At 39.4% G+C, this 12,913-nt stretch overlaps 1 protein-coding gene across 1 annotated transcript in view; it reads right to left on the bottom strand.

The window, feature by feature from the left end:
- Positions 1–12,600, bottom strand: part of TMEM266 (transmembrane protein 266) — a 57,709-nt gene extending 45,109 nt beyond the window's left edge. Inside the window, exons 1-4 of the mRNA XM_082290353.1 lie at positions 12,471–12,600; positions 11,260–11,360; positions 10,168–10,274; positions 7,945–8,133 (exon numbers count right to left, since the gene is read on the bottom strand). Coding sequence (XP_082146479.1) covers positions 7,945–8,133; positions 10,168–10,181 — 203 coding nt within the window. The 5' untranslated portion in view covers positions 10,182–10,274; positions 11,260–11,360; positions 12,471–12,600. The remainder of the gene's footprint in view (positions 1–7,944; positions 8,134–10,167; positions 10,275–11,259; positions 11,361–12,470) is intronic.
- Between the last annotated feature and the right edge of the window lie 313 nt (positions 12,601–12,913).

The following is a 12,913-nucleotide window of genomic DNA, read 5'->3' as shown; positions in this document are numbered from 1 at the left end:
ACCCTGAAACCTGTTTTAGCAGAGTAGTCTCTCTCTCTCTCTCTCCCTTCTGATGTGCAAGGGCTCATCCATTCAACAGATGAGAAATATGGTTTTGGAGAAAAACAAACCCCTACCAGAATTAGTGAGCGTTTAAACTTACCTTCCAAATTCTGGCCATTTCACCTGTGACACTGCAAAGCTACACTTAAAATTTTAAGCTCAGATTAGAAAGTCAGCTACACAGAATTTTCAAAAAGCCCAACAAACCAAAATATAACTTACACAGCTCAAATTTATGAAGAGATTTCATACTAACCATAGACAAGTAAAAGACCTTTTCCCCCTCACTTCAGACAAAAGACCCCAAACCAAACAAAAAACTAAATAACCAAAACCCCACAAACTAGTAACAAAGTCCCCTATTTTGTTCAGAGATTAAGTACACATTCTATTGGTGTCCTGACTGTGTTTGCTTGAACTCACAGACAAGTTTGACTTCGGAAAACTTTCCTGCATGACTTCAAACAGATTCATCAGGTATTTCAGCTACTTTGTCTCTACAACAGAAATATCATTTACCTTTCTTGCAATGCCTGGATGAAGTAAATAAATGTACTAGCACAGGAATTTTTAAATTGTTGGTGACATTGGGCCGTAAGGTTTTGTTCTGAGACATTAAAATATATTTAGTGGAATTTTACGAGGGGTAATTCTTTAAAAAAATACTTTCACACATGGCTTTGTGCAAAACCAATCTGTCATCATCCTGTTAGTCTTACTAATAAACAGCTTGGAAAGGAAAGAACATAAGGCAAAACTGGGAAGGGTTGAACATATTTATCTGGTAAGGAATCACTACAAACAGTTTTTTCAAGCTGTTAACAGCTGTCACTGTTTCTATTTTCTGGTCTTGTAAACAAATACCCCAAAATCTGCATTATACCTTACCCTTTTTTTTCTTTCTTTTGGCTAAACAGCAAGTGTTTGCACCTCACAAGATGGTTATGATCAGAAAACAGAAGGATGGATGAGATCCAAATTGCTATCTGAAGGAGCAGAAAGGCCATGGTCAGGAAGTGACAGGAACACAGGCTAAATAACAATACAAAATCTGGCTGAGACAACACAGCAGAGCCTCACAGCAGGCTTCAGGGAGCAGCTGGAGGCCTTGAGCAGCCAACTCCAAGGAACAAACAGAGCTCTGCACCTCTTTTCTGGACTTCTACAAGCTTGGTTTAACTACAGAACTTTAACTATTGAGAAGACTCTCATCTTTTCCCCCACTAAAACTTGTACTATTTCAAGCCCCATGGCATTTCTTGGAAGACTCCTGCAAAACTCTGCTGCTCAAACGGCAAGAGATATTCCCCCCTTTTTTCTTCCTAAACTCACCCATGGCCAGTTTATACACACTCATTCTTGTGCCAATATTGTTCTTGAGCTTGATTAGGTCTTTTCCCTAGCTGGCATTTTGCCCACGATGCATTATACACAGTAATGGCAGCCACTTCTGTAATTTAATTAAAGCCCATGCTTTTTGTAGAACAGACCCTCAGTTTCTGTAACTATCCTAGCAGCCTCTTCTGCATGTGAATACAGACAACTGGAGCCATAGATAATATTTTGGAATAGGTTTAATTAATTACATGAATGATTGCCAGCTCTATTTGAAGTACTTGAAGCTTTCTAGGATCATTTGTGCTTTCTTTATAGGTGTATATTACACCCTTTGCTCACAGACATCCTGTGATTACCTGGCCTTCTACCCCTCACACTAGAAAATTGCTTATTAGGTTTTTCCTTTTTATGTTAAGATCTTTAGTGAAATATTAACGTCAGCCTCAAAAACTCTCTTTAAGAAACATAAGAGCAGCCATACCAGAACACACCAAACAAAGGCTTGGCAACCTGTCTCCAACAGTGGTCATGAGTAGATATCTCCAGATGACTAAGAACATAGCAAACATATAAATCCTTCCCCTTAACATTTTCACAGCATCCAATTCTTTACCATTTGGTCACTTCCTGAGACAGATGTGTTTTCTCACATTGTATTTAGTAACCTTCAATGAATTTCGTTTCCACAAACCCATCCAACCTCCCATTGGGGGGATAAGCTACTCTCAGCCACACATCCTTCAGAAAGTATCTTCAGGCATCTACTGCCCTCTGTGCCAAGAGCAAACTCTTTTTGTTTCTTTGGAACTGGGCCTTAATCTATTAAGGTACCTTAGAGACTGTATTTGGAGGGGGTGTGTGGGTGTCAAACCTGTTTTAACCTCTCTGTGTCACTGACTTTGTAATATCAGTCAAATCTCAGTCAGCCTTCTTTTCCAGACTGCAGAGTTCTAGTTTACGTAGTAATCTCCAATGGAAGTTGTAGCACATCTTTGATCACTGTTTTCCTTTGATTCTTTTCCAGTTCTTTTATATCTACCATATCCTTTTTGACAGGGAGCAGAACTGCACTCGTGTTCAAGACGTGGGCAAAGCCTGGATATACAGAGAGGCACAACAGCACAACACCTCTTTTATTCTTTGCTCCTTTTCCTAAGCAATCCTAAGATCTGATTTGCTTTTAGATTGCTGCTCAGCATTTAGCTGATTTTTTTTACAGACCTGCCTTTCAGACAAATACTCCTCTTTTCCACATTTCCCCTCTGTCCCATTGCTTACCCATATTTCAAATTTTGCCCCCAAGCCATATCTTCCCCAATTTAGACAATTAATTCCAGTGTCAAGCCAGACAAATTAGACCCATGTAATTTCCAGTCTCCAGTAAAGAGCTCTGCAAACAGTGATCTGTGGGCTACAATTGCTACATTTCTACCCACAAAAATTACCTGGGAAAAGCAAGTTCTCTTGGAAAAATACAGAAATATCTCCAAACCGAAAAAAATCTTAAAATCACTGAGCTAGAAAATTAAGTCTTTGTCTTACTTACAGTACTGCTCTCTCTACCAATTGATAAAAGACATGGGAGGGACACACTCAAAGCACTTAGGTACTGGGATAAACACAGTAATGAGTTATTCTGGGAAACAAAATTTACAAAACAAAACACTTAAAAGGCTGTGTACAGAAACAGAAATTTCTAGATCACTGAATACCCCTGTAACATAGCCCAAAATTTCATGTTTTCTCTGCTGAAGAGCTGGGCACCTCAAAGGTTCTGTTGAGCTGAATGCTCCTTTTCTGCTGCAGTGCAGGTCTGTTGGGACCACAGCACCGAGATAGCAGTGATATAGTACTGCACAAAGAACACATCAGCACTACAGTCTCATTCACTGCATCCTCGTGTTAGGATTTTGCACCATCTTTCTGGATTCAGACTATGACTGGCAGCTAAAAATAAATTACAAGTCACTTTTGTAAATGCAAGGAGCTTGCTTGCTACATGAAATAGTTGTGCCCTCCAAAACCTTTGCACTTTGTCTTGGATTTGGACCTCATTATTCACCATGCACCCGGGATCTGCATGAGGTATACAAAACTTTTCAGAAAATGGACTATTTTTAATTACGCCACCAGATAAAGACAAGAAAAGCAGAAAACAAGAAAAATGTGAGCACTTGATCTAGTGAAGTTCCTTTAGATAAAGCACCTTTAAGCTTTGTAGAGAGCACAAGTAAAATACCTCAAAAAGATCCAAGCAATATCTGAAAGATGAATACGAAAACCAAAATAATGGCATCTACTACTTGGTACAATTACAGAAGACAGATCTTTCCCAGGATGGGGGAATACATTCACCAGCAAGGTCCTGCAACCAGTTTAAAATGTGAACTCACAGCTCTTCTCTGTGTTAATTTCTGCATCTCTGTAAATCTCTGTTCAGTTTCGGTTTCCCTTCTTTTCTCTCTCTCTCCTTATGGTTTTCTTTTTTTCAGATATTCCCACTATTTAATGCCCTTTCTAGCTGTGACCAAACAAATCTAAGGCTATGAACAGATGATCATAAATTATTAAATTACAACAGCGTGACTATTTACAGCTAATGTCAAATGAGTCACATTAACTGTGTGAACTCACAAACTTTACAGCTTTTGATGTAAAACACAGTATTTGAAAGCACCTTCATGTTTCAGATGTTTAACATTAAAACTCAAGAGCTGCAATTTAAAACAAATACAACAAATAATTTAAAAGTTGGTGTATATCTCTCCCCCCTTGTTTCTCAACCCCCAATAAATACAGATCTTTATCAAGAGAGAGGCTCATTGTCTATCTTCACACACACAAATATATAGTCTGTAGTGTAATTATCTGTAAATTTTTAAATAATTTATTGTGATTGATACCTCCTAACTGGAACTTACAGAAAATATAGAAAGGAGAGCTTTTCCCTATCCATGTATTACTTTCTGCATGTTGACAATTTTTCTGCTATTCTCCATCACTTTTATTGGACTTGATGCAAAAAAAGCACTAAAGAGAAACTATTTTTTGAAAAACAGAATACTCGACTGGAAAAAAAAGAAATTAAGAGTGGCATTTAAAGCAACGTTAACATTTAAAAATCATCTCACCTTTCTGGGTGATTAGTCTCCTTAAAGAAATGTTGGCATACTCTTTTCCTGCAAACTGAGTTCAGTGCAGTCACAGCCTCCCCGGTAAATTCAGGACAACACATTTTGTGTTTTGTTTGAGGGTTTCAGGTAGAGCAGAACGGTTTTTCTTGCCTGATTACCCTTTCACTACTTACAGGTGGACATCAGGGACAGACTTAATGTGCCTCTAATATGAAGTCCTTTCTTTGTTGCTTAGCACAGTGATCAGCATTGTTACCTAAATTTCTGACAAAACCAGCTCAAACTGTCCACAAAATTCCTTCGACAACACCAACAGACAGGAACTGACTGCCATGAGAATTTGATCTGAAAAAGCAAAGACCTATCAAACTGCACAAAGTAAGACTTTTATTCCAGTATTATGGCCATTGGAATGCCAGCTTACATATGGTCTGTCTAACAAGTTAAAGCACACTAAAATTTTCTTTTTCCTTTTTTCTTGTCCTGTGGGAGGGGTAGCTAGTGTGATGCCATCTCACAGTTTCCAGGCACACAAAGAGGGTTATGACCCACCTACTCCTGATTGCCTATTAATATCGGCTTTATTAAGAGAAACATTCCCTCAGATGAAACAAAAAGCTCCCCTAGGTAGCAATCAGGTCACATCTGTGCTTGGACCCTGAACACCTTGTAGCCTTTAAGAAGGCAAGATAGAGGAGAACCTTGTGTGCACCTTGAGGCACACACAACTAAACCGCTAAATCAGAAGACTCCTTTCCTGTGCTCTCGTTCATCTCTAGTCTGATGTCTCTCTTGCTGCTCCATGGAAGGAAATGAAGACTTACTGGTAAATGCCCAGAGTAACCAGGAACTAGTGACTGTGGACAATTATGCTGTCCAACAAGGTCATGGATAACTGTAGCTTGTAACAACTACCCAGTCTTGTCCAAGCACAGGGATGTGCCAGAGCCTTGCAATTAAAACAACTACAGCTTGGCTAGATCAGCTGCAGATCTAGAACAGAGCCACACATGCAGGTCCATGCAGGCTGGCACCTTCCCTGAAATTCTCTGGGAAATGCATATAGAAAGTAACACATGGAGTCTGCAACAAAAGGCAGACTTCCAGGGAAGGGAATCTTTTATACTCTCTAGCATCAGCAATATCTTCTGGTATCTCCACCTGCACTCTGTACAGCAGCACTGGGTAACAGAGCCTCAGTTACAAAGATGGATGCTGGCAGAAACTCCAGGGATTTTGACATTTTCTGCCACCTCCTGTGCTGCCCTCCCCACATCCCTCTCTTTGAACATAAGGGAGATGTGGCTGCCAGTTCCTGTATCAAACTGATCTGACCCACCCTACCTCCTTCTCACTCTGATTGAAGCCAGTTACAACTAACAAAGCCATGGGAAAGAAACTACACCATTCATAAAACTAGACATATTCCCAACCAAGCCAGGAGGTGGAACAGGGATAGTATTTTACTTCTGCTGCTGGGCTTCTGAAGCCCAGCTCTGCTCCTAAATTTCTCATGGCATCAGCTGCAGTGAATGCTTCTGAAAGGAAGAAGCCACCATTCCCACAAGGTGGCTGAACATACTTGGCCAAAATGCATTGGGACGCCCATACTTAAGCTTTCAACATACTTCAGAGCATTTACTCTATAGTTGGGAGGTCTGGATGGCACCTGCTTATTTCCATTGAGACTGACAAAGCCACAAAAGAAGTCTGTGTGAAGGAAGAGATCTCTGCTGAAGAAAAGAATGACAAGCCTATTTCCATGCTTAAGACTGCAAAGCTGTTCGAAGGGTTACAGTTAGAGATCTGTGCCCTTTGGCACAGTGAAGAATTGAGTTTCATATCATAAAAATCTATAAAAATGCATATTTGAACTAAACTGGTATTGACTCAGCACCAAAATAGCCTGAGGGTTACACCTGCATACTCAAATTAATTTTCAAGTGCCTCTTTTGCTATGCAGGGTATTTTATGTTACAGTTGTACCATACTTATATAACCTACTCGAAACGTATTTCCCCTTGTTTGGAGTAACAACTTTTTGGAGAAGTCTCAAAAAGTCCAATTTGGAAAGAAATTAAAGGCAAGAGCCTTCCCCACATCTTGCTTCCTGACTACCACACAAAATACTTGCTGAGCTGAGATCAAGCAGGTCGCTGCTGATTACAGAGCACAGGTTAAAACACATTGAACTGTTAATAAATGGAGGCTTATCTAAAGTCTTTTAAAGTCTTCAGCAGTGAGCATTCTATACGGCTTACTGGGAAGTGCTCTCACTGGACCTTACTGTGTTCAGTGTGACACACAGGGAACAGCCGGGAACAGAATCAGGAGGGCAGGCACCACCACTCACCTCATCTCTGTCCCAAAGGATGTTAAATACAGTGTTATCATTCCTGACAAATGCATCTTCTTGAAGACATCCAGCAATTGTACCTCTATCCCCCTCCTTCCCACACATACCAGCAGTCTACCCCAGCACTTTGCTGCCCTCACTAATCTCTGCTGCAATTCAAGCTTTTTAGTTCTTGTCCTAAACATCATGGAGATCAATAACAGGCTGTTCCCTTCCTTACAGAAGTCTCTTAGAAGCTCCCCTCAAAGTCTCTTCTCCATGTGAAACACAGTTATTTCAATCAGTACTCCACGGCAGGTTTTCTGAGCCTCTAATCTTTCTCACTGCCTTCCTCTGGATTCTCTCCAGTTGACCCAAATCTTTCATAAAGAATTTAGTACAGCAGTCCACCTACAGCCACTTCAAGCCTGAACAAGGCATAAGGATGACTTCTAATGTCCTGTAGGACAACAATGCTACATAATCTGACACTGGGCTATGTTTGGGCAAACGCTATGAACTGATGAAGATCTTTTATTCCAGTAAACCTGCAACCACCGTTCTACAAAAACGGGAGCAGTATGCCTGTACTGTGTACATTATCAAAGACGACATTCTCACATAAGGAAATAACACAATTCAAATTACTGGCTGACACGTACACTGTCTGTCCTGGAATCAGCAGTACTAGATATTATCTCTCAGTCAGGAGATGTACAGCTATGTACAAGAATCATGGCAGTCAACTCTCGTCATCCTGAAACACCTTTCTCAAGGAGCTTTCACCAGACCATTCTGCTTGTCTGACAGGGTAGGGTGTTTCATCTAGTTTTTCCTGAGATAAAGCTTCAAGGTCAAACAGTACTATGGTACTGTGGTCAAACAGTAGCTATGAACCACTTAAAATGATAAACAGCCGTAAAGCAGCCCAGATTAGCGTTATTAGAAAAGGTCACTTCCATCCTGTGACAATGATTTTATATAGAGTTTGAGGACAACTGGCTACACTTCTCCAGCTCAAGATTTTCTGTTTTACAGGCCATGAAATTTCTGTAATCTAAAACTACACAACAAAAATCTGCCCTTTGTACTTACCCTTCTCTTTGGTACTCCTCGTCCAAATTTGACAAAAGCTGGGACCCAGCCACAGACAGATCAAGTGCAGCTAAAGGTAGATCTCGATAAGCAAAATTAACAAGCTGCACAGGAGCAATGCTTTTGGTCTCTTCTTCCACTTGTTGGGAAATGATCTCAACTTCCGAAACACTGCCTTCAATTGTAGGCCTGAAAACGTAATAAACACACATATACACATAAAGAAATATAAATGATCAAGCAAGTAAAAGAAAGTTAGAGACAAGAATTTCATAGAATCCCAAAGAGCCTGCAACTTAAAAGGCCTCTACGAGGTCATTGAGGGAGGTGTTGTCATTAAAGAGACAGATCAAATCTCTCCAAACTTTAGTCGATTTCACTGTATCAACAGACACCTCACAAAGGAGAACACTTCACTCCGCTGAATCTGCTTCAAAAGCACTAAATATAAATGGCTGTGTTATAAAAATACAGAAAAGATACATGAACCCAAAAGGAAAACATTTGTGCAAAACAGAAAGAAGGCATGTAACTATGCCAACTAAAGACTCACTGCTTGGTAAATTAGATCAGTGAGCAATGAACAGCTAGACTTATTAATTATACACAAATCAACTGTTAATTGAGGCAGTTTGACCTCTCTTCCACTGTAGATTTGAATACTGATTCAAATAGTTTTGATGGATGGCAGCTTTGTTACACTCACCCAAAAAGGATCATTCTGTTACACGTTATTTCAAAATAGTTCTGAAAGGGAACAATGATTCAGAAGAAGTATGGCCTCCTCCATAAAGATTATCTTAACTAACCTTATGTACAGCTTCTAAATCTGATCATGTATTCTTACAGCAGCCCACTAACACTAATGGAAACTCCAGGCAGGGAAAAACAGTCTGACAATGTGTATGTCTCCCACATTTAGAACAAAATACTACTTCTGTAGGAACTTTATCCGCTACCATTACTAAGTGCATGCACAGGATGACTGGGCTGTAGGACACCACTTGCACATCAAGGGCTGATCTTTGCAGCACCCAGCAAAGCTGCTTGCCCTGTTTGATTCCAAGTAGGTGCAAGCACAAACTTCTCCAGCTTTCTTCCAGGGGGAGCCTGGTAACTTTGGAAGAAATCTCAGACTATAGTCAGAGGTTTTCAACAGCAGGTGTGAAGATACTCTTTTTCCATAGGGGTACAGTTAAAAAGTTCTTAGAACCCTGTGCTATTTGACTGCAAAAATTGCATTGGTGATTTTATTTTAAAGCTTATTAAAATCTTCCAGCAATTTAAGAAACCTGATTAGTAGTTCCTTTATCTCCCCCAAAAAATAAGAGAATACTTTAGAAGACCACTTAACCGGTGTGTCTTGTATAAGGATGTAATTTAAGGATGTGGGTGAAGGAACTAAAATTCTGTGTTGAAAGTTTCCATTGGTCAATCTCACCATTAGACTAATTCTTCCAGATGGAAGACATTACTCTTGAATTAAAAGGAATTAACTGCTGCCAAAATTACCCAAGAAAGTAAAACGCTGTTTTATGTAGTGTATTTGGTAGGCAAAGACTGCAGCTGTGTCATACTGTGGCAGAAAAAGGAGCTAAATGGAAGTACTATTTGAACAACCTAAAAGCTTTTATTTTATTCATGTGTAACTAATAACGGAAAGTAATGAGATTTTTAAATTTCCAACAGAACCGTATTCCTGTGTAAACAATCTGAAATCAGAAATCCAGAGGTAAAAGCTAATTTTAGCAAGAATTTTGATTTTCACCTCTAGTGCTATCCTGTGGGCATTTACGTTTTAAAGTCCAAGCTGGTTCAGTTTTGCATGAAAGAGCACACAATGATCAAATTTCCAGTATCATAAAGGAAAAAGGAAATTAGTTGGTGCAACCTTCCCTCCCCAAACAGTATTGAGTTTCTGTACTCTTAGACTAAATGACAGATATATTCTGATTTGATTGAAAAGAAAACCAGACTTGTGCTGGCAGACAGCTTTGGTGGCAGGAAAAAGATAAACAGATGTAAAAGTAACATAACATTCTAGCTTTCAGCCACTGCTGTTGGTAACACATCAGGCATGTGTTACAGCATCATTCACTTATTTTCTGTTAATTCACACTCTTTAGACAAATACAAAACCCTCCTGAAGTCACAACATCATTCTTCTCCAAGTAGCAGCCTGTTCCCTTTCATTTAAAGTAAGTTGTATCACATGGTACTTACTGAGGATTGGTCATGTTGGAGGATGCAACCAAATCAGCAGTGGTTCCAATATTTTAACTACTTCCAGCTGCTCTGCATAAAAGTTCTAGCCTTGCAAGATTAGGTCTCTGCAGAAGCAAAACAAAGTTATCTAAAACACAGCTGAAAGAAATCCAAAGAGCTACACTGATTTCTGTCATGTTGCAAATGTGTCTAATAGTTTAATTCCCCCCATGATTCTTTTTCGAAGTGTTTTTATTCCAGGTTAATTCCTCCATATTATGGAAGCTGTACAGTTACAGTGCATTTATTTTTACACTCAGACACATACATAATTCCACAAGAACACAGGTCTTGCTGTAAACCACTAGATTGCTGAGAAAGATAACCAAGATCAGAGAGGGAAGCGGATTTTCAGAGAAAGCTCATGACTTCAGGAGCATAAATTCTATTGGAAAACAATTTTCTACAATTTTTTATACTTTCTAGACACGAGCATTAACATTGTCAATGACGTCCAGGGGTTTGTTCTCCATTTTCCAATTTGAACTGCTCCTGACTCCCTTTGCTACCTCAGGAAGTCTCTTCCAGAAATTAATTCATGTTGTCAAGCATTCTAGATGGGCTGTTATCAGGACTGTATTTTGACCAACAAAACCCAGTAACACATTTGGAAAAGGCAAATTCGCCACTTGTGCTGTACCTGGAGCAATGCACGGCCACCAGAGAAAAAGAGGACAAGCCTGTAAGAATGAAACCGACTGATACACAGGTTTTGATAGCAGGAAAAATGAGGAATACCACACAACAAACAAAACCTCTTAAAAATCATGAGTGACCTTGTGAAGCTATTGTGAAGAGTATATGCTACATAATTTTAAAAAGTAACATAAAAACAGACTCTTACTTTGATTAAGCAGAAATAAACATTGGCAAATTAGAATTATTTACAATAACACCGATGATCATGGAAAATGCTCTTATACTAAACTTTACCCTAGAGTCACTTACAGGCTGAATTGTTAGTTAAGTATTTACACTGGAGACATACAAATGTAGCTACATTAAGATCCTTAACAATCACTTGATACGAAGAAATAAAATTGAACTTACATCTTTTGTAGAGCCATTTCCAAGGCTTTACTTCATGTTTTGTAATTTTACAAAAACGTATAATGGAGCCAATACATTTTCACATTTTCCAGATAATGTGCCTGGGTATGCAAGAAGAAAAGTTCTACATTGTGATCATCCTCCTCAGGTCGGTAAGTCAGCCAAAAGCAATTTAATTAGTCATATGAAGAGGACAACTTTAAAACAAAAGACTACACATACATTAGAAAGACATACACCCTCCATTTATTTGCAACCTTGTAATACTTCCAAAGACAGAGTAAGAAGTAAATGTTTTTCAGATAAAGCTTTGCTAATACAGCAGAAACTTGATTTGATATCCATGCAAGTATCAATAGGAGTCTATTCCCTGGCCTTTGTACTCCTTAAATTACTTTATTTACTATATCCCTAAGGCAGCAAAATACTGAAACATTTGCCTAAAATTACAAATATTTAAATCAAACAGAGGTTTCTGATAGCAATTGTTACACCTACCGGCACGACAAAACTAAAATATAAGACTCAGGCTTGTTTTGAAATGTTAGCTCCCTAACATCTCACTTTGAGTTGACATTTTTACAACACAAAACAACCCCAAACAATTTTGAATGAAAAACTTTACCCAAACCAGTTGTTTTAAGCACTCAGCACGAGAAAATGGTCAAGAATGAGGTACTGTGCATCTGTCTTGTGAGACTGAGAAAACTGAGAATCCTGCTCAAACTGCATTTGCAGGCCTGGAGAATAAAAAGTATGTGGGCATACAGCTGACTTAGGAAATGGGAATAAGACTGATGGAAACTGGCCTTTGAAGACAGGCAAACATACATATGGAAGCTTCTCAATCTAGCAAAAACCTCACCGTTTATTCGGGAGACAGCACAGTGCTGGTAACTCCAATCTCCCTCCCAAAGGAGACTTAGAAAAGAAAACAGTGACAAAAACTGTACATCTAGATTTAAGAAATCAAATTTTTTTGGTTAACCCTAAGATTCTGAGGAAACAGGCCAGGAGACAAACATTAAATATTTGTCCCTCCAGAACAGTCTCTTTTTTTCCCAAAGCTGGAAGCACATTTGCAATCATACAGAATTGTGTCTTACAACTCAACCGGGGCTCTGAACCAGATGTGACCAGTGACAGCAGCAATAAGCCAGGCCAGCTCCCTCCTACTGGAGCTGGCAGCTCTACAGGTAAAGTTTGCTCACCCCAGGCCTGAAGGAGCTGCTGGCAGGAGGGCAGCAGCTCTTCTGACAGCGCTGCTGGCTCCACAGGGAGCAGAGTCCAGCTTGCTGCAGCCGCAGGGATCACTACCATGACACAAGGAGCTCACCGGGCTGAGACGAGCAACGCCGAGACACCTGAAAGGAGAGACAAGGACTCAACTCTCCAAAGGACTCAGTGCAACCTTCCTAAAAGAAAACGTGGCAAAACGTGAGTAATCTCTGGTAAAAATGACTAATGTATTAGCTAATCTAATGATTTGAAGAGACAAGTAGAGCTAGTAAGTGAAATAAGAGGACAAAAAAGATGTAATAGGTTGTGTATATGTATCTATCTATCTCCTAAATGGATTACTGTGATTCATGCTTCTGTCCAGGCTTTATATACAAGCAATAGAAATATCTCAACATATACTGGTATTCTGCAA

This window comes from Coloeus monedula, assembly GCF_965178545.1.
Source record: "Coloeus monedula genome assembly, chromosome: 14".
Lineage (NCBI taxonomy): Eukaryota > Metazoa > Chordata > Aves > Passeriformes > Corvidae > Coloeus > Coloeus monedula.
The sequence above is the reverse complement of the archived record's forward strand: the minus strand, read 5'-3'. Positions and strand labels throughout refer to the sequence as shown.